Source organism: Paramormyrops kingsleyae, chromosome 2 (genome assembly GCF_048594095.1).
Source record: "Paramormyrops kingsleyae isolate MSU_618 chromosome 2, PKINGS_0.4, whole genome shotgun sequence".
Classification (NCBI taxonomy): Eukaryota; Metazoa; Chordata; class Actinopteri; order Osteoglossiformes; family Mormyridae; genus Paramormyrops; species Paramormyrops kingsleyae.
Window position 1 is genome coordinate 29,931,397 of NC_132798.1, and position 24,320 is coordinate 29,955,716.

The 24,320-nt window shown below is 38.8% G+C and overlaps 2 protein-coding genes across 8 annotated transcripts in view; one reads left to right on the forward strand and one right to left on the reverse strand.

The window, feature by feature from the left end:
• Positions 1-13,054, forward strand: part of tmem8b (transmembrane protein 8B) — a 49,692-nt gene extending 36,638 nt beyond the window's left edge. For 2 of the 3 annotated variants that reach the window (XM_023818304.2, XM_072708921.1), the window contains 8 exons: positions 1,512-1,900; positions 5,127-5,223; positions 6,588-6,711; positions 7,484-7,629; positions 8,572-8,750; positions 9,355-9,501; positions 10,147-10,263; positions 12,069-13,054. In XM_023818304.2, the coding sequence (XP_023674072.2) occupies positions 1,512-1,900; positions 5,127-5,223; positions 6,588-6,711; positions 7,484-7,629; positions 8,572-8,750; positions 9,355-9,501; positions 10,147-10,263; positions 12,069-12,404 (1,535 nt within the window). In that variant the 3' untranslated portion in view covers positions 12,405-13,054. The remainder of the gene's footprint in view (positions 1-1,511; positions 1,901-5,126; positions 5,224-6,587; positions 6,712-7,483; positions 7,630-8,571; positions 8,751-9,354; positions 9,502-10,146; positions 10,264-12,068) is intronic. The other variant, XM_023818305.2, reaches the window with a different exon arrangement.
• A 1,416-nt stretch (positions 13,055-14,470) lies between these two features.
• si:ch73-337l15.2 (glutathione hydrolase 6) lies at positions 14,471-23,801 on the reverse strand. 5 transcript variants are annotated; one of them, XR_011989244.1, is made up of 7 exons: positions 23,252-23,801; positions 22,634-23,116; positions 18,065-18,168; positions 17,464-17,786; positions 17,195-17,308; positions 15,414-16,814; positions 14,471-15,367 (listed from the first exon to the last, which is right to left on the reverse strand). XR_011989244.1 is itself a non-coding variant. In XM_023818307.2 (7 exons), exons 3-7 carry the CDS (start codon positions 22,679-22,681, stop codon positions 15,571-15,573), a joined length of 1,833 nt encoding a protein of 610 aa, XP_023674075.2. In that variant the 5' UTR covers positions 22,682-22,810; positions 23,047-23,116; positions 23,252-23,801; the 3' UTR covers positions 14,471-15,570. The 5 variants fall into 5 exon arrangements, 4 of the variants coding, with proteins under 4 accessions (XP_023674075.2, XP_023674078.2, XP_023674077.2 ...); XM_023818307.2 differs by having other exon boundaries at positions 14,471-16,814; positions 22,634-22,810; positions 23,047-23,116; XM_023818310.2 differs by lacking the exons at positions 22,634-23,116; positions 23,252-23,801 and adding an exon at positions 19,288-19,416 and having other exon boundaries at positions 14,471-16,814.
• Between the last annotated feature and the right edge of the window lie 519 nt (positions 23,802-24,320).

The window sequence follows — 24,320 nt, forward strand, 5'->3', positions numbered from 1 at the left end:
ATTTGGATAAAGATTTGTAACTGTGTTTGACTTTGGTTTCAATCAAACAGTTTCTTGGTTTCAAATATTTTAATGTTATTTTATAATTGTCCATAGATGTGTGTGTGCATGGGCCTGGTGATGGACTGGCATGACATCCATGGTGTGCCCCGTCTCTGTGCCCTGTACTGCCTGGAATAGGCTGGGATAGGCTGACTGGGATAGGCGCAATAGATGGAATATGAAATATTAAATGATTGCCATTTTAGTTAATGTATTTATTATTACGCTCAATATCATATTGTTCTGTTTGTCTTCAGATTTTCCTGTAAAGCGGTTATATTCCACTGAAAGTCTTTTCACTCATAACTGTTATGGAGGTGTGAAATTCATGATTTTAATTGTCCTTGGTTTTTTCTTAAAAATAATAAATCTGAATCAGTCTTTATAGAATTTTATTAGATGAATTAACACAATATTACTGCAAGGACATAATCAAAGTCTTGTCCATTATAATGATCTAAGTCAGCAGTGAGTCGTGGTGCTGGAAGGTTTTCTGCCTGGGAGAATGAAATGGTTGCGGTTGCTGCTGTACAGTTTCCTGTTTTTTAAAACTGCCTGGTTGTTTTGAGATCTGAAAAAAATGCTCTATGAATGACACTATCATTAAAATTAAGGAAGCAGGAAGGAAGCCTGGAGAATTTGCGTGGTGAGGCTAGGGCTGGGGTTCCTGTACATCTTACAGAATATAATATCAGTTGACACTGCCATGGACAGCAACTCACAAAATGAGCTACACAGGAGATGAAAATGTGAATAACAAGTGGTCCACCTTCAGATTTAGTGTGAAGAAGGTTTATTTTTGTCTCAGCCATATAATAGCGTAACACTGTTAGTTCTGTTACAACTGAAATCTCTAAAGCGGTAATATATCTTAATTATTAATGATGCTTTTAACCCACTCTCTGATACGTGATCATTGTGAATGAGTGTTTGTTTGAAATTAATATATGTTTTTTTTAAATAATTGTAATGATGAATTGTTCAGCCCTGTAATAGATAAGTGACTGAAAGATGGGATTGATGTATTGGTCATTATGAAATTTTAATATCATCATCAGATTGGCAAACTTTGGGGCTTTTATCTTTCTACTGTTTAGCTATCTTGTTTGGTTCAGAGTGCAAAAGCCATTCATATAATTCACGAAATTCCTTCTCTCCAAATTTTATTATAGTGCAGCACTTGAGAAACACTTAAACATCTCGAAAAAGCAAAGATTACCTTTGATATCTGAAGAGTTTAACACGCAAAGCCCACATACTGGGAAATTAAAATGCCTCTTACATGTAGAACAAAAAACGTGTCAGATACAACATGTTTGCTGGGATTTTCATGGATGTCTGTATGAGTTCTTTATTCATATAAACATGTCATAATCATTCTGCAAGGTGCATTGTTCTACAAGGTGCATAATTCTAAAGGCATTACTGCTGTGCATCTCACCCTGTATCCAATGTATTTTGTTTTCCAGATTGTTCCAAACCCAGTGTTCTAAAGGGATCCTCAGCTAACTCTGCTCTGAATATGCCTCAGTCCTTTGGTACTGCCATGGGCTTCTCCTTGTCTGAGACATTGCCAGCAGCAAGTTTAGCGAACCTCATTCAGAATGGTTCAGAAAAAGTGTCCGTCGTCATGTCCGAGGAGAGCATCGCTTACTTAGCCCCAACAGCAGACAGCAATAAGTGCTGGCCCATCAGACCAACGCTGCGAAATGAGCTGGATACCTTCTCTGTGCACTTCTATATTTTCTTTGGGCCCAACATCTCTGTTCCACCAGATAGGGCTGCAGTGTTTTCTATAAACCTGATGCCTGTTCTAGACAGTGGAGGTGTTCTCAATATGGAGCTGAAGCTCAATGTGGTGAGTCTAACTACTTTTGAAAAAGTACTGATTTGATATTTAAAACTTTTAATTTATGAATTTACAGGTATAACAAATAACTTTCTATTGCTCACTGTAGGACATCTATTTTCCTTTGTTATTAATCGTAACTAAAGGGCTTCCGTTTGGAAACTAAGATCACAGGCAGGTACTGATTACTTGAAGTGTCACAGGATGTTGCCAGATATTGTAAACTAACCACTAGTACCCCTCCCCCTACCATTAATGAAAAATATTCATTTTTGGAAGTTTTCCGAAAAAAATCTTTGATTACTTCTTCACAACAGAATTCTGTTAAAGTACAATATGGGTCAATCTGAAAAATGTCTTCAGGGATACCATACAGTGTAAAACATAATCTGAAACAATATTTCAGTCAGTTATTGGACATGGTGGAAAAGGGGAATATTTTGATTACCTGCTAGTATGACTGTAATCGTCATTTTATAACAGGATGCGGTCAGTCAGAGACAAATTCTATGGCTAAATGTGACTGAGGATGGAAAGAAGCTGGTGGTGGTTGTTATAATCATTCAGGGCAGTGGCAGGTGTTTTACCTGCAGCCGCATTAAGCACAACGGAAAGAAGCTGCTGGTGGTTGTTATACTCATTCAGGGCAGTGGCAGGTGTTTTACCTGCAGCCGCATTAAGCACAACGGAAAGAAGCTGGTGGTGGTTGTTATAATCATTCAGGGCAGTGGCAGGTGTTTTACCTGCAGCCGCATTAAGCACAACTGAAAGAAGCTGATGGTGGTTGTTATAATCATTCAGGGCAGTGGCAGGTGTTTTACCTGCAGCCTCATGAAGCACAACGGAAAGAAGCTGGTGGTGGTTGTTATAACGATTCAGGACAGTGGCAGGTGTTTTACCTGCAGTCACATGAAGCACATTATTTCACATTATATGCTGCTGAGACTCTGATAGATAATACATAGTTATAATTATCCATCTTGTTTGCCCATGACAAAAATAACTGGCTGCTGCTAGAGAAGTGATAAGGTGCCAAGATGCCCGAATGATCGAAACTAAAATATAAATATTTGACCCACCTTTAATTCCTTTCATTTGAATTAATATGGTTTTCAGTGTTTCAGTGTTCAAATATTCAAATCATATTTATTCAGAGACAATATAATGTGTACCGGAACACAAGACCAGGACAGGAGATTCCGAGCTACCACGTTTATTTGGGATGTGACAGAGAGAGGTCAGAGGTCATATCGGGGTCTTTCCGGGAGTCCGTCCGTGGTTATCGCCTGAAGCCAAAACGTGTCCAGATGCCATAGTCGAGAGGGATTCCAAGGGTTGAATAGCCGGGAAGTCAGTCCGAGGACGCAGACACACAAAGGGGAGAAATCCACGAGGAGAGTCACGGGGAGGGCGGACAGGAAGGAGGGCAGGCAGGAGGCGTGGGTAACTCGGGGAGGGCCAGACGGACAGAATGTAACTGCGGGAAAGACAGAGAGTTAGAGTGTTCAGTTGTGGCATGCCAACAACACCTTGCACCGACCTGTTACCGGTGCGATGCTATATAGAGAGTCCCGTCTTCCGTGGGCAGGACCGGCTGTAGTTGCTGACGTCAGTAGTGGGTGTGACCGGGTGGGTGTGACACAATGAGCTTTTTAACTACTCATAAATAATTGGGTAATGAAAAAAAAAGACATTGATTAGGTTAGGTTCATGAATTTTAGAATAAATAAAATGCTCTCTTGAGATAATCATGAAATCAGAATATTACTATGTCTATAATGTAATTAGATATTTGGACTGTTTGGAAATTAATGATTGAATAAAATTGCAAAAAAAATCTATATAGTGGATCTGTAGGCAGCATGGTGGGTCTGTAGGCAGCATGGTGGGTCTGTAGGCAGCATGGTGGGTCTGTAGGCAGCGCAGTGGATCTGTTGGAAGCGTAGTGGATCTGTAGGCAGCATGGTGGGTCTGTAGGCAGCATGGTGGGTCTGTAGGCAGCGTAGTGGATCTGTAGGCAGCGTAGTGGATCTGTAGGCAGCATGGTGGGTCTGTAGGCAGCATGGTGGATCTGTAGGCAGCGTAGTGGATCTGTAGGCAGCATGGTGGGTCTGTAGGCAGCATGGTGGGTCTGTAGGCAGCGTAGTGGATCTGTAGGCAGCGTAGTGGATCTGTAGGCAGCATGGTGGGTCTGTAGGCAGCATGGTGGGTCTGTAGGCAGCATGGTGGGTCTGTAGGAAGCGTAGTGGATCTGTAAGCAGCATGGTGGGTCTGTAGGCAGTGTAGTGGATCTGTAGGCAGCGTAGTGGGTCTGTAGGCAGCATGGTGGGTCTGTAGGCAGCATGGTGGGTCTGTAGGCAGCATGGTGAGTCTGTAGGTAGTGCTGCTACTTCATCCCTCCAATCTCAACCCTGCTGTCAAGATTCGCAGGTTCTCCCCATGTTGCTTTGGTGTCCTCCAGGTATTCTGATTTTCTACAATAGTCTAAAGACCTATAGTTAGGCTATTTGGAGTTTCTACATTACCTTTAGTGTTACTTTAGTGTTGATTATGAAAGCATAGAGGTTATAGACAACTAAATGATCTAGTAGTTAAGAAAAACTGGCACGCAGCAAAGGTGTGGTGAGGAACCTAGAAAAAATCTGCCAAAGTACTGATATTTTTCCATAAACAATGATCAAAATTGTCCAGAATATTGTATTGTGATGTCATACCCAATGGAACCATGCAGGTAACTGATCGGCCTCTTGTTCAGTTAGAGCCCATTGTTTCCTATTTGCTCGATATTGATATGCTGCAAGCCCAGATGTTGTTAATCATTCCAACTTTCTTTTTGCTATTCTGCTATTAGCCTAAAATTACCATATTAATTGTTGATCTTGGCTTTGAGTTGTTCAAAGGGCATGACACATTTTGACAGGCAATTTTTCAATTCTCATGCAGTCATCCTTTTAACATGCCACATTTCTCTCAGTTAGCAATATAACTTTGAGGCCTCAATAATGCATTTGAAAGAGGAATTTTAAAAAGCTTTTTTTCCAGATATCTCAGGGCATGCACAAAGTTAGAACTGTTGAATTTTCAGGCTACAAAGGACTCATGTATGAAAAAATGCATATTAAGCATTAATTACCTGCAGGACCTTATTTTATTGTTTCTGCATTGTCTTGGAAGCAGACTTGGAATGTTGATTTCACATTCTATAAATGTTTTGGTTGTATTTGTGCTTTTACAGTCTTCATTGAAAGGAGAGAACGTCACAGTATTCGGCTGTTTAAACCATAGAATGCCCCTGCCATTATCTGAAAATTCCACAGTTAAATGTGAATCTGGTAAGATATTCTTTTATTCAATCTACATTTCTTCTTCAGTGTAAATAACTTTTCATTGTAGTGTAGTAATTGAAACCACTGTATTAATATCATTGTAAGATTTCATTCAGTTGGAATGGCAAACTCCTCTACAATACACAAAGATAGGAGGATATAAAAGTGCCTTTTTGAGAAATGGGGGGAAATGATTGGCTTCAGCACTGGGGAAAAGGCACAAAATAATATAGCCTTTTGAGAAAGTGTGACAAGTTCTGGGCTGCTGGGTTGGAGAGAACAGAGCATTATAACATCAATCACTGACAACAGGTGAATGTCACCCTCCTTTGCCCTTCCTTGTCTGATACTGAATATAAATGTTTTATAAAGCAGAAGAAAATACTGCAGTATTGTGCAATATGCAGGAAATATGTTAAAGTAACCCCATCATCCTGTTTGAAAGCAAATATGAATATAATTGTAAAAACACTTATATAATAAAGCAAACACAAATATGCACACAGCCTGCCATTACTAAAACAGAGGTTTATTTAGGGAACAGGATAAAAGATGTAGAAAAAGGTTGGTGGTGACAAAGGGGCTTTGATTCCAGGGGAAGCATCTCTTCTGCCCAACAGATACAGGTTCTTTATTATGAACAGGATCAGTCAGGAGGCAGCAGTTATTCTGCAATAACTATTGACAGGGGGATACTGAATGCACAGCTATCTTACCCTTTCCTTTTCCTCTTGACCTTCCCTTCAGTGCAATCTTTCATTTGCACTGGGGAATACAGTCCCACCCCCTAGCTGGGGTAATTATTGGCCATCAACTATATCCTGTTGGCCTTCCTTCTGGCTGACCATGAGGAAACCATGGTTACCAGCAACCTGCATGATACTGATTGGCCCCTGCTGGTGTAAGCAGATTGCTAGTAGTCGTCACAGTACATTTTATTTATATAGCAGAAGCTTTAATCCAAAGAAACATACAATTGAGGAGGCAGGGTCCTGTCCATGGAGCAATTGGGAGTTAAGGGCCTTCAGCAGGAGTGAAATCACTCTGCCAACCACTAGCTGGTGGCCTTCCAGGCACAGACATGCCGTCTGCTCCTGCTAAAACACGCCTTTGTGATCAGAAGCTGTTAACTGGTTGAATGCTACAGTAATACTTAAAGTGTGATTGTACACAGAATAGTCTGTATATAGAAGTGTCCATGAATGAACAAGCATCTCATCCTGAACATTGTCCTGTGCTTCCAGGTAATTACTGGAAATGAATTTGAAATTAAATCATTTGCATTGATTTTAATTGACTTGTCATCTATATTCTCTTGCACTCTTTTGCACCCCTTTCTTTTCCTCCTGACCTTCCCATTACGTGTTCAGAGTCCATTGCTGGGTTCATTCTATCAGTGAATGCCACCTCCAACATCACCAAGCTGCGAATTCCCTACCCTCAGACAGGCACTTGGTATCTGAGCCTACGCTCCCTCTGTGCCACCGAACATGGGTAAGACTATATCCCTGAATATAACTTTATTACTTTTTATGCTAATACCACAATTTAAAAGAAACAATTTCTGGTCAACAATGTTCCTGGATGTCATCGGGGTTAGTCTGTCAGCTTCAGCCGCTTTGTGGCTATCAGAAAAATCAGTTTTGAGAGGGTGATCATGTTAAAATGCAGTTCACCATGGATCCACACACATAAGGTTTCAATCCTGATATGCTCTCCCCATGCTGTGCACGTTTTCTCTGTTTCCCTCCTGCAGTCTCTAAATTGCCCATAGTGTGTGTGTGTGTGTGTGTCTATGTGTGCGTGTGCCCTGTGTTGGACTAGCATCCTGCTTGGGGTCTTCCCAAGCGTCGTGCCCTGTGCTCCTTTGGATAAACTCCAGTTCTCACCCAGCACTCTGTACTGCATTAACATTTTGTTCTTTGAAATATTTATGCAGCAAATTACAAAGATGAAACTATCACATGAATCTCAGTCCCCCAGTGTGACCAATTAGTGACAGAATTGGGTATATTATGACTGATTTAAAGAAATAAGAATGTTGCTGATCACATAGTAGACATGTGTTTTGGTACACTTATTCTATGAATTACATTTTCCGTAAACCCTAATGGTTAATAGGATGAAAAATGTAACACTCAGCTCATCCAGATACAGCTTTAATTGGTATCCAGGGTCCAGCTATCTTCCCATTTATACATGAACTCTGGCTATTTTCCGTATTCTTTGTAATGTATTCTCTCTCATACCTCATTTTCGCCTGAAGCAGGTTTGAAAGTTGCAACAATATCACAGCAGAAGTGTACTTACGGTCATACCTCACACCCTGCATCAATGATTGTGGAACATATGGACAGTGCAAACTACTCCGCACCAACAATTACCTGTATGCAGCATGTGAATGTAAAGCAGGTAAGAAAAGGAATCAAACAATATACATAAAAGGGGAAAATCATAGTTTTGAAATGCTGTTGAAATTAAGTCTGGAATATGAATTACATAGAGTGAGGTACATTTTTATTGAAATTTGACTAAAATCCAATTTCTTGATATCACAAAGGAAGCTACATTCTTGGTTTATGAAAAAAAGGTTTTACCATCTATCTCTTACATTATAAAAATCTTATAAATACAATATGTATTACATATCTGGGGTAATGCAATTTTAATTACAGTGATATTTCATAATTTCTGTACAATTATCAGTTGGGGATGGAGATGGAGATGGGATGGCAATCAGATAATTAGCAGGTATGGTGAATTATGCAGTTAATTATTTGCCCCCATTGGTTTATTTACTAAGATGCTATCAAATCAATTACAATTACTCCTATTCTCAATTTAAATATCATAATGGAAAAATAAACAAATCCCTTAAACACTTTAAACACATTGTTTTTTAGTATTTATAAATGCAGCATTTTAACAATTACAGTGTTCATTATATTCAGTCTGAATAATTAGCCTCAGATTTTCTTGTGGGTAATATGAATAAACAAAATTGAACAATATTTTAATACCCCATTAATTTAATAAACTGTAATTTATTTCCAAGGTCAGGGCTGGATTCTAATAATTAAGGATAATCACTATTTTTAAATAAGTGAAACCCGCTGGTATATTTCAAGTTCGGCCTTCCTGTCCCCTATGCTGTTCCTCTGAGCAATCATTTTGGCATAGGATTGCTTGCTTATCCAAGACACAACACATTCCTTATGCGTTAATGCTAATGATTATATAAACTGTAGGTTTTTATGTAGGTTTGGGTAAGGCAGTAGTTTCTCTGGAAATCCAATCCTTTAAGCTTTGAACTACCTACTTGCCCACTGGGTCACTCCCTTACCCTTGTGACAGGCTGGGATGGTTGGGGCTGCACGGATAACTCGGAGGCGTTCTCCTACGGATTCCAGCTGCTCTCCACCCTGCTGTTATGCCTGAGCAACCTGATGTTTGTTCCGCCCGTGGCCATCGCCATTCGAAGCAGTTACCTGCTGGAGGCCTCTGTATACATCTTCACAATGTTCTTCTCGACTGTAAGTTCAGGTCTTGCACATTTTTCATAGTCCTATTAATACATTCAGGACAGTGAAATCTGCATGGGGTAAAATGTATTTGCATGCGGAGAAACATCACCAAGGGAAAAGGAGCTTTTTATTCTAATGTATGTGTTCCTGTGCAGGTTTTAACTTGAAGTACTTAGTATCTTCTAAAAAAAGTGAGACAATGAATTGCAACCCATTTAGTATGTAATACCACTAAATTTTCCCTTTATGGTATTCAAACAGCCACACACTCAAACACAGTCACACTGTAGGCAAACTGTATGTGCTTTAATGCCTTTTACCACTATTTCTAGTCCTTGCTCTACTTTAATCATTTCAAATATAAAACTTATGGTGTGATCAGACAAGTGTTTTAAGAAATGAAGAATTGTAATATTCTTAGATTTAACTCCAAGTTACATGACCCTTAAAATGAGAAAATAAGGGAATTTTTGTTCTTCTCTTACAGGATAGTATCAGTTTTAAACAATGACATTTGTACTAAATTAAATCATTCATAATGATACTGTACCTGCTCAAAGTTTACTACAAATTATATTGTACTTTATGAATCCACATGTTTTCTATTTTATAGTTTTACCATGCCTGTGACCAACCTGGGATTGTAGTCTTTTGCATCATGGAGTACGATGTCTTGCAATTCTGCGACTTCCTTGGGTCACTGATGTCAGTGTGGGTTACCGTCATTGCTATGGCCAGGCTTAAGCCAATCTTCAAGCAGGTATGTAATTTTTCATTGTTGCTTCATTAATACCACAGATGCAACACAACTGTTTGAATAAATCTGCAAATAGTTGTAAAAACATAACTGGTTGATTTTACATGCGTATCAGTTTTTGTAACAATTTGTTTGTGGGTAATGCCACATGTTTCCTTCTATATGCAAGGGATTTCCGGAAAGCTGCAAATTAAGCTTATACAGTATATTGATTTTGTGCACATCAAAATAATGAAATACCTATCAAATAGTGACTACATTACAGTTGTTTGTCCAAACATTTTACAAGGTAGCTATCAGTTAATGAGAGGTAGAGTGTGGTGACCCATGGACAGTGACACCAGGGCCTGCACTAGCTATAGGCAAAATAGGCAGTGGCTTAGGGCCCCTGAATTACCTTCCTACCTGTGGATGAAGTGAAATGATCATCAATTTTCTTGGTGTGGGGGCCTCCCAAGTAAAACCACCTAGGGCCCCTGAAAAGGTAGAGCCAGCCCTGAGAGGAACACACACAGCCATATTTAATATCTTTAACTGACTAAAGCTACCTTTAATTGGTCCCCACTTGCAGCCAACAGGGGAGCACTATGCAGTATGTCTAATCAGTATCGATGAAGCAGCCTGCTGTGTTTGCCCTCTTAATGGCAGGTGCTGTACTTGCTGGGAGCGATGCTGCTGTCTATGGCCCTGCAGCTGGACAGGCATGGGCTGTGGAACCTCCTCGGACCTAGCCTGTTTGCTCTCGGTATTATGGCTGTTGCTTGGGTAAGGATGGGTTCATATCAATTACTGTGGCTGCTGATTCTAATTTGTGTACAAATGTCGCAGGTAATGCATACCAAAGACTGACTGCAAAAGTCTGATCTAACTCTGATCTATCCAGTATAATTAAAGGGCTGTTGCCATAACCCCTCTGCACCAATATAAGATGACTTAACTGACTAATTTTAACTTCCCATTTTATATGTTTATTGTAACAAGATTGAACATTATGGAACATATCACAAGAATATTGTCAATTCTCCATTAATATCTGAAGGTGTTTGCCGTTCCTTTATCCTTATAGTTCCATTACTAGACAGGTTGTTCTTTTAAATCCTTTCTGTGTTATAATTTTCTTCCTAAACAGAACAGATAAGACATAATAGTTTGCCAAAACTTTCCAGAATGAAGCATAGTTATATTGTATGGAACAAAGGGTAACGTTTTACATTAACTATACTTTCATTGTGCATTCAAAGACCATTCAGTACACCTTCATAATGCATTCATTATACAATTATACGAGTATAATGTTTGTTATTGTCATATAATGTTTGTTATTAATGTATATGAAAGATGATAAGGTATGTTAGGATGTTACATGCTGCTTATGCATCATGAATACATTTTGAAGGTGCAGTAAATGTTCTGCGAATGCATTATAAAGGCATTATGAAGGTGCAGTTAATGTAAGTGTTACTGAACATACAATACTTGGCAAAAAATTAAAGCATGTAAAATATTATCTTTCTGATATAAATATATTGTAAAACCAAAACATTGGTTTGTTTTATTGTTTTTTGTGACCATCTTATAAAGAGCAGTCATTTCAATTTGCAGTCTGCAGTTGTACATGCCTGCAATGTAGCCTTGCTTTGTAGCTGTTGGCAAAATGATTAATTTATGCATTTCAAGAGGATGATGCATATTAAAGTATTCTAATAAATAATTTCAATGATGTTCCCCATCAAATGACTAGAGATGTCTTTGATGAATATCAGTCCAGTAATGTACATGTTGTAATAGAGGATATTATGTAAATACATAAAAAATGTCACTGCACTGTAAAGCCACTTGCCAATGACAAACATATATGTATCTCTTATGGTAGATGGGCACCTGCATAGTTATGCATCTCAAATATTGTGGACTATACTTTTCCAGCAAGCATGAAATGCAGGTGCATTAAAGACAGATAACTCCATAATGATTACTCTGCCACTGACATAATCCTTGTTTGTGTTACTTTTCCCATTAATGCATAGTATCATTTGTGAGGCACTATTAGCTAGCTGCAGTGCAGTAGCCCAGTGAATGGAATTAAAAATACAGCAAATTAATTGAGGCAAAAGTTGCTATAATAACGACTCTTTCCCCAAATGTTCACATTTAAAGATGTCATATTTGTAGTAGTGTCATAATGATAATAGACGTATACCATTGATAACCTTGTCATATTAAAGGACTGCATGTGGTACCTATTGTGTATACTCTTACATGTTCTGTCTTCAGCCAGAAATGATTTTTGTAACAACTTAATAATTCATAAGACATATTATCATATGCACTACACTAGTGGCCAAAATTGTGAAAACACTTCCAATATTTAGAGACTGTGGAACTTAATTCTAGTTACTCAAGTAACTTATTTAATCGACCAATGTATGATAGTTGCTTCGTTTATAAACATGACCACCAATATTCATGTAGTAATTACTGTACAGTACATGCATGCATACATATGAATATTAATCTTTTAGAGCCACATTAAATGCATTTTTAAAGTGTACCTTGCATGCCGCCTACAGACCGTGCGAACCATCCGGAGACGGCGTTGCTACCCACCCACCTGGAAGAGATGGGTCTTCTTCTTGTTTCCCGGCACCATGATCGCCACCTCCGCCGTAGCTCTTTATGCTTTCGTGGAGACAGAAGAGAACTATTTCTACATCCACAGCATTTGGCATATGCTGATTGCAGGCAGCGTGGGCTTTTTACTCCCGCCCCGTGCAAAGCCCAATGTCAAGGCCACACCAATGAAGAGAAGGAGGGGATGTGGCTATCAGCTATGTGTCAATGAACATGAAGAGATGGGCCTGGTGGATCCAGCCATCATCTCTATCAACAGCATCTGCACAAGTTGATACTCTTGGCTCCAAAGATTATTACTGCCTTTTTTTATTTTGAAATAAAATGGAAAAAAGCCAGACGTTGTAACAAATGTTGTAAATAATGAAAACAAAAACTGAATTTTATTATTATTATTATTATTATTATTATTATTATTGTGAGTGTGGCATTTTTGTACATATACTGTACATTTACATTCTAAGCTGAACACTGCTGCTACTTGACAGTAACTGTAAAATTGTGTAATTTATTGACATTTCATGTTTTCTAGACAAAACCAAATGTTGAAGTGCATTTGGAAGGAGGCACGGTGTTAGTATATATAAATATCTTCTCATGGGATTCACAGCAATGTGATAATGTACATATACATATATCCTGTATGTATATGTATTAATATAAATATTTGATGTCTGTATAACTGTGAGTAATACCCGTGTTTTGTGGTCTGTTGGATTATTTGCTAGATTGTTGTATATGGTTTTAAAGCTTTGGATGTGTTATGTATGCAGTGTCTTTGGATTTAGAAAGGCAGCTGTTTACAGTCAGTAAGTAAGGGCAGATTTATTTTTAAAATGTCAGAACAGCTCAACATTGTCTTACTTCCAAATAGATCAGGTGCATTTTCATACCACTATCAGAGTAAACACAAAATATACATATACAGATGCTCCTTGCTTTATGATGATTTGACAGCGTTGCACATTCTGTATCTGTTCCCAGGGTAGCAAAATGCCACACGATACAGATGCTGGATGATGGCTGCATCCATCCAGCCACACTTCCAGATTCATAGTGTTTGACAATGTATCATATGATGGGTTTTTTTGTGTTTAACCAAATATTTACTTATTCTAAGACAGTAGGTATTTATTTACTTATCATACCATTCGAGTTTGACTTTCGATATTTTCAGTTTACAATGGATTCATTGGACCGTAACCCCATCGTCTGTTGAGGATCATCTGTGTATCCATCTTGTAAGTGCTTATCAGGTCACTTAGGTGGAGCATACCCCAGGCAGCAGTGGCCACAAGGCTGGTGAACACTCTGGATGAGGTGCAAGACCCTCAAGGGACATAAACATGCACACATTCATATTCTATAGGCAAAGTGGCCTAACTGTGCATGTCTTTGGACTGTGGGAGGAAACCAGAGAACCCATTAGAAACCTGTACCCATGGGGAGAACGTGCAAACTCCACACACAGTGGAGTAGAGGCAGAAATGAAACCCCCCAACCCTGGAAGTGTGAGGTCACCATGCCACCCTTTATATGTGAGTTTTCATGGTTTATCCTTTTCCTCCTCAATGAAACATCAGTGGACTGCACACAATAATAAGACATTTCAGAAAAGAGCTCCATGAGCTTTATGGCATATATGGGAAAGGAACCTGTCAACATTGCACTCAGTAATAAACAGTTTATTATCAGAATCTTTCTCTGAAAATGTAATGCTAAATTTGGTTCTGTCTATGATAAGGGATCACAGTTCACACGCCACACACATACATATACATCCTGACAAATCATAGTAAAATAATACAGCCTCTCCCCAGGTTACGATGGGCTTATGTTCCTTAGGGTGAAAAAATAATAAGGTGAATATGTGTTTTAAAATTGGTGCTTACATCTGAAACACATCGGTCGATAATTATTTGTTAATATGTACAATTAATCATCTAAGAGATATGTCGTTTATGTGATAAACTATGATGCTAAGCTTCTTTAAGTACTTGTTCTTAAAAGGAGTATTAATGAGGGATTAATTGAAGAACGTCTGTTACAATTATTTGAAAATTACAGTCACAAGTGACACAAACATTTGTGATTCTAAATGTAACATATTAATGTGAAGAAATTATGATAAAAATGATGAGGGAAAAAAACACTGGGTTTTAAATAAGCCTTTAAGTATATTTATGTGTTGTGGACAGTTTGTAGGCCTGGCTGGAAAACAGCTTGCACTATGGTTTCTGGGATAAAATGTAAGTTTAAATTTCTTTTAGAATGTTTTTTATATATAACTGTCACACCTGAGATTATGTTCTGAAAGCAAACAACTACAGTGAAGCAATGATTATTTCACAAACCATATGGCTTTTATTTCCAATGTGGAACTCAATTACAGGTAAGGAAGTAATTTACAACAGACAAACTTATTCTAACACAGAGAGGGACTTTCATTCAGTTTGTATGACTAAGAGACCATTTAGATGAGAACATATGTGTAATTCAACAGTATAAAATCAGAAAGAGCAAGTGGGCTTATGAAAATGCAAAAAAGAGAAAAAAGCATGAATTTCAATGTCTTCTGTAAATGTTAAAGCCTTTTGAAATTTACTTTTTCATAATCCAAAGATATTTAAAATATTAATCTCAGTTGTTAAAATAGCAGAGCAGGCATGCAGCTTTCTATTAGAAATGTTACTTTAAAAAATTAATTCATAATTTTTGCATTAAAGCATCCCATAACAATATGGCAGGCATTCACTCTCCTGCTTCCAAACAGTAGTACCTCAGAGGTTAATGTGCATGGACAGCCTTCATATTTTTGTTATAATTTATTTGCTTTTCAAAGTTAAAATTTAGAAATATATAAAACGGGTGCTTCATTTTGAAATACTTAATACCTGCCAAAACCAGACATATCCTGTGAGGTAGCATTTGTTTACGTGTCACGGCACATTGCACTAAATTTCCACATTCAGATCAAACCATTTTTAAGTTTTTTTCTAATTTTCACTTGAGTGTTTTAATGTTTTTATACTGCTGTGTAATATTCTTGATTTCAGTAATGCAGTATGTTTCTATGTCAAACTGTAAATAAAAGCATTGAGTATAAACTGTTATGGACCTCCAAATGCTGTTATAGACCTCCAAATGCTGTTATGGACCTCCAAATGCTGTTATAGACCTCCAAATGCTGTTATAGACCTCCAAATGCTGTTATGGACCTCCAAATGCTGTTATAGACCTCCAAATGTTGTTATGGACCTCCAAATGCTGTTATACATGTAGACCTCCAAATGCTCTTTCTCAAAGGAAGTCCTTTGCCTCCTTGTTTTTATATGAGCTAGCTGAAAAAGCGACACAGTCTAAAAGCATCCATATATAACAGCAACAAATGACACCTAGCCAGCATTCCTTCTTTCTACATATATCAACTAGTGGAATTCATCAGTATCCATCAGTATAAGCTTCACCTCCCGGAAATGCATAGGCTATCACATGGCCAACATGTTTCTGCATTATGAGAGCCAGGGATTTGTCAGGGCATTTATTTATAACTTGCAACTTATTTTCTGTTTCTATCAACAGCTTATAATTGTCAGAGGTATCCAAAATGGCAGAGATGCAAGCTAATAATGGCTCTGAGCCTTTCACATCTGGATGAAATGGGCTAGTAACAGCCTGCTTTCCAAAGTATAACCTGTTAATGATAATCTGGGTAGCAACAAAAGGAGCAGATAGACCACCAGTCACCAAAATGGTTGGCTCTTCATCTTCTTCTTCCTCTTCCTCCCGATTATCAATACTTTTGTTATCCTTTAACTTTATTAGTAATGGGCAGCTCCACTGGGACACCAGGGGATCTAGATGCATGTTAAAATCACTCAAAATGACTCCAGTGGAAGGTAAGAGTTGCATTGATCCAAAAGAACTGTTGAGTGAAGAAGAGATTACTAAAATATTACCAGTGTTGTCTAGTATGCCAATAAAGCTACCCACCATACTTAAGCCAGCTATATCTTTAAGGTTTTCATTTTCCACAGTACTTTTATAGGTTAACTTGGTTGTGTTTAACAGATTGGTGAAGAAAGAAGCATCACTCCACAGTGATGTGTTCTGCTCTCTGATTCCCTTTATTGAATTGAATATAATCCTGGCAGCATGTGATGAAGCAGATGCAAAAATAGTATATTCTTTTTCACGGAGAGTGAAAGGGGCGTTGAGCTCTCCTTGACACTGCTGCATATTTGTCACAAAATCTTGCCTTTCTATCAAAGGAAGGTCTTCAGCCAATTTCACAGCAAGACTTTCTAACAAAGAGGAATCATTTACACTGATGCTCTGCAAAAGTTCAGATAACCTCTGATTAGTGACAACAGAACCCAAGGCCTTTACTGTCCCATTTCTGTGACAAAAAAGCTCAGACAGTTTTGAACTACATATTTTTACTTCATTTGATTTTAAAGCAAGTGCAAGACTGTTGTCTATGGGGAATCCATCCTTTGCGAGTTGTATGGCGCTGACAAACAATTTCTGCCATTTAAAGCCACCAAACTGAGAGTGTAGATATCTGATGCCCTGCACAGTGGCTGGGATGCCGTGGGTGGTTGATGATGTACCATGAAATTTGACACGTATTGCTTTTGCAATTCCAGTTGTGTGGTTGTAAAGGACGCCTGAAAACACTCCACCTTCAAGGGTTAAATAAAATAAATGAATAAATAATTGATTCATGAATAACGCCATTATTATTATTACGCATTAAATAAAGTAATACAGATAAAATATCAGAGAGTACAGATACATAGGCATAACCAATGTGGGTTTTTTTGATAAACTAATTGCTGGTCTCAGGATTTGAGGCACATATTCACTTTTAAACAAATTCTTGTTCTATCATGTAGAAACATTTATACGGTTTTCATACTAATTAATAAAATCTTGCTCATTTGTTAATGAACAGTGAATGAAAACTAAGTAATCAACTTACGACATTCACGCAAAATTCATTATTTTATAACAAACATAATATAACGCATATATGATGGGAAAAGGTTTTAAGCAGTCTTACCTACACCTGCTGTGTGTGGATGGGTAACTCCTAGACAAAGCAATGATGCTATCCCTGCATCCACCAAATTTCCTCCATCTTCAAGTATGTCCTTGCCAGCCCTAGAGCAGGTCACTTAATGCAAAGCATGTTTATATAGTGCAACTTGACTAAACTCGACTGATCAGTAAAATAATGATTTCTCTATGCAAAATCAAGATATTAATACCATTGAAACAGGATATTTAAATATAGTAAATAGAAAAGCTTTAGATAAATATTATTCTTACTGGAGTCAGTGATGATGACACCATTATGATACATGGGGTTATTGTGCTCGTGAATATGGTGGCTGGAGTTATTATGGAGGCTGTGACTCTCTCCTATTTTATGACTGTCGCTGTCATGATGGTGGGTCAACCCTTCTTTTTCTTCAGTTCTCCAACAATGATCAGATTCTTGGCAATCCTTCAGATCACTATCACCGGGCCAAAATCCATACCACTCACAAAAGACAAAGGACAAGGCCACACCAAGAAACAATACTTCCACAAAAAGCCGGAACCACAGGTTTCCCCGTCCTTGTCTCAATTTGTAGTGGGGGGTAGACGACCTTCAACAAAACAGTAATAAGAAGAAAATCATTATCATTGTATGCTTCTGGAACTTTTGGACAAAAAGTATGAAGAATAAACAAATAAGAAAAATAAATAAAATTTTATTTAACATTAAAGTATGAAATAACAAAACTAAATAAGCAGTACAGTATTAAGAAATTATAAAAATAACTGAGGGTTTGACATCAATTTTTCTCTGCAACAAATTGCACTGGGAAGCAGTGGGTAGCTATACTATTGTGTGATATCTGTATGTGGGGCTTTGGGATCGAACCTAACTGGCAGGGAGCTGGAAGGGAGCAAAAACATGTACTGTCTGGGGGTCCCCAAGGGCCAGGTTGGGAAACACTGCTCTAGGTATAACAGGGGGTCTTCAGCCTCATGTCCAGAGAGATGCATGAAGTGTGCCATCACCATCGGAGCAAAAAATAGCAAAAGGAGAAAGAAATATTAAAGCACCCTGTCCTCAGTTTAGTTAGCCTTACTAATATGATCATACATTACTGGTTGAGGGTCCTTAGCTCTAACCTATTAACATTTGAGGGTGACATGTTTAAGAGAGTTAGAAATCCTTGGTTTAGATCAGGGGTGGGCAATTTTATCCGCAAAGGGCTGGTGTGTATGCGGGTTTTCGCTGCAACTCCCTAATTAGATTACTGATTAGAGGACTGATTGGCTGAAGAGTCCTGGGTTTGAACAGCTGACCTATAGGTTATCCCAAAAACCTGCATACACACCGGCCCTTTGCGGATAAGATTGCCCACCCCTGGTTTAGATAATGTGTTGGTGATCTGATCAATGCATATATTTCAACCACAGCAAACCATACATTACAGGCACAGATTTACTAGTAATACTTTACTTGATGGGGCACAAATACTTAGCAATAACTCAGTTACTTCTGAAGTACAAATTATGATGAGATCATTAATAAATATAGTTGCTACTTGAGATAAAAGATGCATTAGGATTCATTAATGTTGAACAAACATCAGTATATCACTTGTGTTATTCATTACTTGTTCCATCAGTAGTTCACAAAGGTTTACAGAATTAATAGATATAGTAAGAAATAGAGTAACTGCTTGTGATGAAAGATGCATCATGATTCATTAATGATCAGTAATTAATGATGAATAAATGAGATCAGTATTTAACATGTTATTCATTACTTGTTCATTAAGTAGTTCACAAATGTTTACAGAATTAGAGTTATGGAATTAGAGTTTCTACCACAGAGTAACAAATATAGTAACAGAGTAACAAACTAAGACTTAGCTTGTGGTTAATTCACGCATAAGTATAATAGTATATAATACATTATTTGTGCCCGTCAGGTAAGGTGTTACCGATTTACTTTTTTATCACAAAATAGAAATTCAACAGCAAAAACGTAAAAAGCTCATAGTTGTCTTTTACCAGTACCCATCCTTAAAAGGTACTGCAGTATCATTGTAACGCATTGTACAATTTAAAAATATACAGTAGCTTACTTACGAAGACAAAAATGCCGTCACTTCTTCCTCCTCATTTTCTATTTCGCCCCATTGTTCGTCGCCCGGTTCACTAACAGTATTTCGGAGTTTTTTATATTTAACTGAGTTATTCGAAACCATTTTGTAAAAGTTTCAATGTTTCTGTAAATATTACATTGAACACCTTTAACGATATACGTGTTACACAGGTAACTTTGTCATGTTAGGTCTAGGTTAATCCTCTACTTCCTGGTTTTTCACCTGCGCGATCTATCGTCACCTGAAATAATAATAAGTGAAACACGCGGAAATATTTTATATATATGTATACATACATACACACACACACACACACACAAATTACGGAAAATAAATCATACGCTTTTTAGAACAATTCCACAATCTCTAGTTGACTGATATCTTTTTATTTTCCTTACAGAAATCAACCGTAGTTATTATGCTGTAGCACAATGCACAATAAAGCAGTCCTCGGGAAGTTTCTTACAGAAACATATAGTTATTCTGCGCATTTCGAATTCATTAAACACCGACAGTCTTTGACAGTTTAGGAAATCCACGCGTTAGAATCAGAATCAGAATAAGCTTTATTGCCAGGTATGTTGACACATACGAGGAATGTGTTGTAGTGACAGAACTCTACAGTGCAACAGAAAGACAGAAAGACAGTGACAAGACACAGGTAATAAAAAGAGTTATATACAGATATACAAAGATATACAAAGTAGCGTGCAAAATAGCAAGAAGACATTCCAGTATGATGTGTTTGTATAGGTATGTTGATATGTGCAAATATGAAAAATAAATAAGCGTGTGTGTTAAATAAATAATTTGTTTTAGTGTTGTGTGTACCACGTGTATTGTTAAGTGTACATGACATTGTTACGTGTTCATGACATGGACTGCCTGGGGGAAGAAACTGTTCCTGTGTCTGGTCGTTTTGGTGCTAAGTGCTCTGTAGCGTCGACCAGATGGCAGCAGATTAAAGAGGGAGTGTGCTGGGTGTGAGGGGTCCAGGGTGATTTTCTTAGCCCTTTTGCTCACTCTGGATAAGTACAAATCTTGGAGAGTGGGGAGGGATGTTCCAATGATTCTCGCAGCAGTCCTGACAACCCTCTGCAGTCTTCTAAGGTCAGATTTGGTAGTTGAGCCGAACCAGACAGTTATAGAAGAGCAGAGGACGGATTCAATGATTGCGGTGTAGAACCGTATCAGCAACTCCTGTGGCAGGTTGAATTTCCTCATCTGACGAAGGAAGTATAACCTCTGTTGGGCCTTTTTCACAATGGAGTCAATGTGAGTGTCCCACTTCAGGTCCTGGGAGATGATGGTCCCCAGGAACCTGAATGACTCTATTGTAGCCACAGTGCTGTCCAGGATGGTGAGTGGGGGGAGAGCAGGGGGGTTCCTCCTGAAGTCCACGATCATCTCCACTGTTTTGAGCGTGTTGAGCTCCAGGTTGTTAAGACTGCACCAGGCAGCCAGCTTTTTTGCCTCCTGTCTATAAGCAGACTCATCGCCGTCCTGGATGAGGCCGATGAGTGTAGTGTCGTCTGCAAATTTCAGGAGCTTGACAGAGGGGCCTTTAGAGGTGCAGTCGTTGGTGTACAGGGAGAAGAGCAGTGGGGAGAGAACACAACCTTGAGGGGCGCCAGTGTTGGTCATACGGGTGCTGGATGTGATTTTACCCATTCTCACTAGCTGTTGCCTATCTGTCAGAAAGCTGGTAATCCACTGACAGACAGAGCTAGGTACAGAGAGCTGGGTTAATTTGGGATGGAGGAGTGATGGGACGATGGTATTAAAGGCAGAGCTGAAGTCCACAAACAGGATCCTCACGTAAGTCCCTGGTTTGTCCAGATGTTGCCGTACATAATGCAGTCCCATATTGACTGCATCATCCACAGACCTGTTTGCTCTATAAGCAAACTGCAGGGGGTCCAGTAAGGGTCCAGTGAAGTCCTTCAGATAATCCAACACCAGTCTTTCAAATGATTTCATGACCACAGACGTTAGAGCTACAGGTCAGTAGTCATTAAGTCCAGTAATTTTGGGTTTCTTTGGGACAGGAATGATGGTGGAGCGTTTGAAGCAAGAGGGGACTTCACACAGCTCCAGTGATCTGTTGAAGATCTGAGTGAAGATGGGGGCCAGCTGGTCAGCACAGGTTTTCAGACAGGCTGGAGTCACACCATCTGGGCCTGGTGCCTTCCTTCTTTTGTTCTTCTTGAAGACCTGGCACACCTCATCTTCACTGATCAATACAGCAGGAGTGGGGGAGAGGGGGGTTGCAGGAGGTGTAAATGGTGTTCTCTCAGGAGTTGGGGAGAGGGGGGATGCAGGAGGTGAGAATGGTGTTCTCTCAAACCTGCAATAGAACTCGTTCAGATCGTCTGCCAGTTGTTGATTCTCCACAGTGCTGGGTGATGGTGACTTGTAACTGGTGATGTCTTTCAAACTTTTCCACACGGAAGCTGTATCACCAGAGGAGAACTGAGTTCGTAGCTTTTCGGAATAATTCCTCTTTGCCACTCTGATCTCCTTTTCCAGTGTGTATTTGGCCTGTTTGTACAGAACTCTGTCCCCATTCCTGCGAGCATCTTCTTTGGCCTGACAGAGCTGGCTGAGTTTTGCAGTGAACCATGGTTTGTCGTTGTTGTAGATTAAACGGGTCCTGGTAGGAATGCACATATCCTCACAGAAACTGATATATGATGTTACGGTCTCCGTGAGTTCATCCAGATCGTTGGCAGCAGCTTCAAAAACAGACCAATCAGTGAGAGAGAAGCAGGCTTGTAAATTCCGCTCTGCTTCATCAGTCCAACGTTTTGCAGTCCTTAATACAGGTTTAGCTGATTTCAGTTTCTGCCTGTAGGTCGGTATGAGATATACCGAAGTTCCCTTTCAAAACTATATATTTATAATAATTTACTAATTTTGGATCAGTCTTTCTTAAACTGTAGTATTAACTGAAACCGGTTAAACTGTAAACAATACTGAAATGTTACAATCATTTATAATAATTTTATATTTACTTAGTTAACTGAGAAATATATAGTCAATGTAATATTTTAATGCAAGTCTATCCTGCTATGTTTTAACATGATGGGAGAAGATCCGATTGTGGTTTAAAAGCACAGGGAATTTATTATACACTGAACTAAACAAACAAGAATCATGAGGGGTTTAAACACAGGCAGGGAAGCCAACAAGAACTTAACCAAGGCTACATGAAACTTGAGGAAACACATGCAATGAGCACATGCAATGACCTACAGAGGAACAGGGCAAGGGCAGGTACATATACTCTAAGAACAAGATCTAAACAAGGGACAGGTGTGGGGCATTACCAGTCTCAAACACAAGATACTAGGACAGGGGCGGTGAGGCTGATCCATGGAGGCCGCAGTGGATTCAGGTTTTTGCGATGACCTCTCAGTGTGTCAGTAATAAAGCAGTGGTTCTCAACTCCAGTCCTATGGACCCACTGTTATTGGCTAACAGGTTCCCCACCTCTGTACTAGGACCTATAGGAAACAGGTGAGGGTCATTAACAAGCACTAAGGACTCACACTAGGAGACATTACGCACAAAGATTACAGGTCATCACTATAAAACACAAGCATAAATCAAGAACCAGTACAGAAATACATGAACACAAAAATATAACAGACACGGGCACCATATAACCAAAATATCCAACATAGTCAAGGCCAGCCTCAAAGCCAGAATGATCAGGGATGCTAGGTACTCAGCTCCTCACTTAGCACATTCAGCCACATGGTGGCCAGAGGAGCTGGGGAAGACAGTAGGGAATGCAAAAGGTTCTCAACCTAGGGAAACAGAAAAGAATGGGGTGTACACTTTTTATATCCACTGTAAATCTTCATCCACATATTATTTGTAAAGTGGCATTAAATCCATCAAATACTTTTTGAATGATCATGTTTACAAGGTCAAGCCCTCACCTCCACTGTGCCTCAGATGGTATACAGTATGTTCTGCGAAATGAAATCAGCTGACTAAGTCAGTGTCCCTCAGTAGCGCATGTAGACCAGCCTTGCATATAGTTATACTCAGTATAAAATGTAGTGAAATGCTCAGTTGCTTCAAGACTAGACTGTGTTAACAGAAACAATGTATAAAAAATTAAACAAAAATAAAAAATAACCATAAAGAATCATAAACAATTGATATCCCCCCCAATTATCTCTTCACTAACTCTTATACATTATGTGGATGTCTTTTAAACACTTCTCTGGAGGGTCATCAATTTCTTTCTGATGTGATGCCTTAAAATTTAGAAAGAAAAAAAACTTCTCTTCCATCTTTCTTACAGTAGCTACATTAGTTTTCTGCAGTAGCATGCATTATATAGTCATTTTTCATTTCATCCTTCTGACAAATGGAAGCAAGCAAATTAGTCAAGTTAGTTTAACTTAACCGAGAAGCTTTGCCTAACACGGAGCAAAAAATATTAGCCTAGACGGCATACATAGGGTGACCAGATAATCCATGTCAGGGAGGACACTTTGAGCTACTTCAGGTTTTACAAACTACTTTCAAATTGAAAGGCTCCTGTGCTCGGCTAATTAGTTCAGCTCTTCTTGTGCTTTGACTGGTTTATTTCCTTGACTGAAAGACTCATCCAGCTGTTTCACATTAACATTAGTGACACATGCATGATTATAGGAGACTGACCAATCAGCACACAGCAAGAACTCAGTGCTCAAGTGAAATCCAGGTCCGTTTAATTGAAATGGTAATTTACAATTCCTGTCCTAGCTCAGAGTGTCCTCCCTGATATGGATTATCTGGTCACCCTAGCATACAAAATTTATAAAGCTCGTTCTTTCGTAAACTTGATAACTCCTCAGGAACGAATTTCTTTTATGGTGCAATAAGATGTAAAAAATCCTCATTATGACACAATACTGAAGTGAACATAATTTGTTACTGCGCGGACTCCACAAGACACCCGCTCGCTGTCCGATTTCGACCGAGGAGCACATCGGACTACAAAGGTTTAAACACAAC

Coding starts and splice junctions, on each gene's coding strand:
- si:ch73-337l15.2 (XM_023818307.2), bottom strand. CDS start 22,681: ATGGATCAGCCTCACCGCCCCTGTCCTAGTATCTTGTGTTTGAGACTG. Junction 17,309..17,463: donor TGTCATCATCACTGACTCCA/GTAAGAATAATA, acceptor CTTTGCATTAAG/TGACCTGCTCTAGGGCTGGC. Junction 16,815..17,194: donor TCCACACACAGCAGGTGTAG/GTAAGACTGCTT, acceptor TAACCCTTGAAG/GTGGAGTGTTTTCAGGCGTC.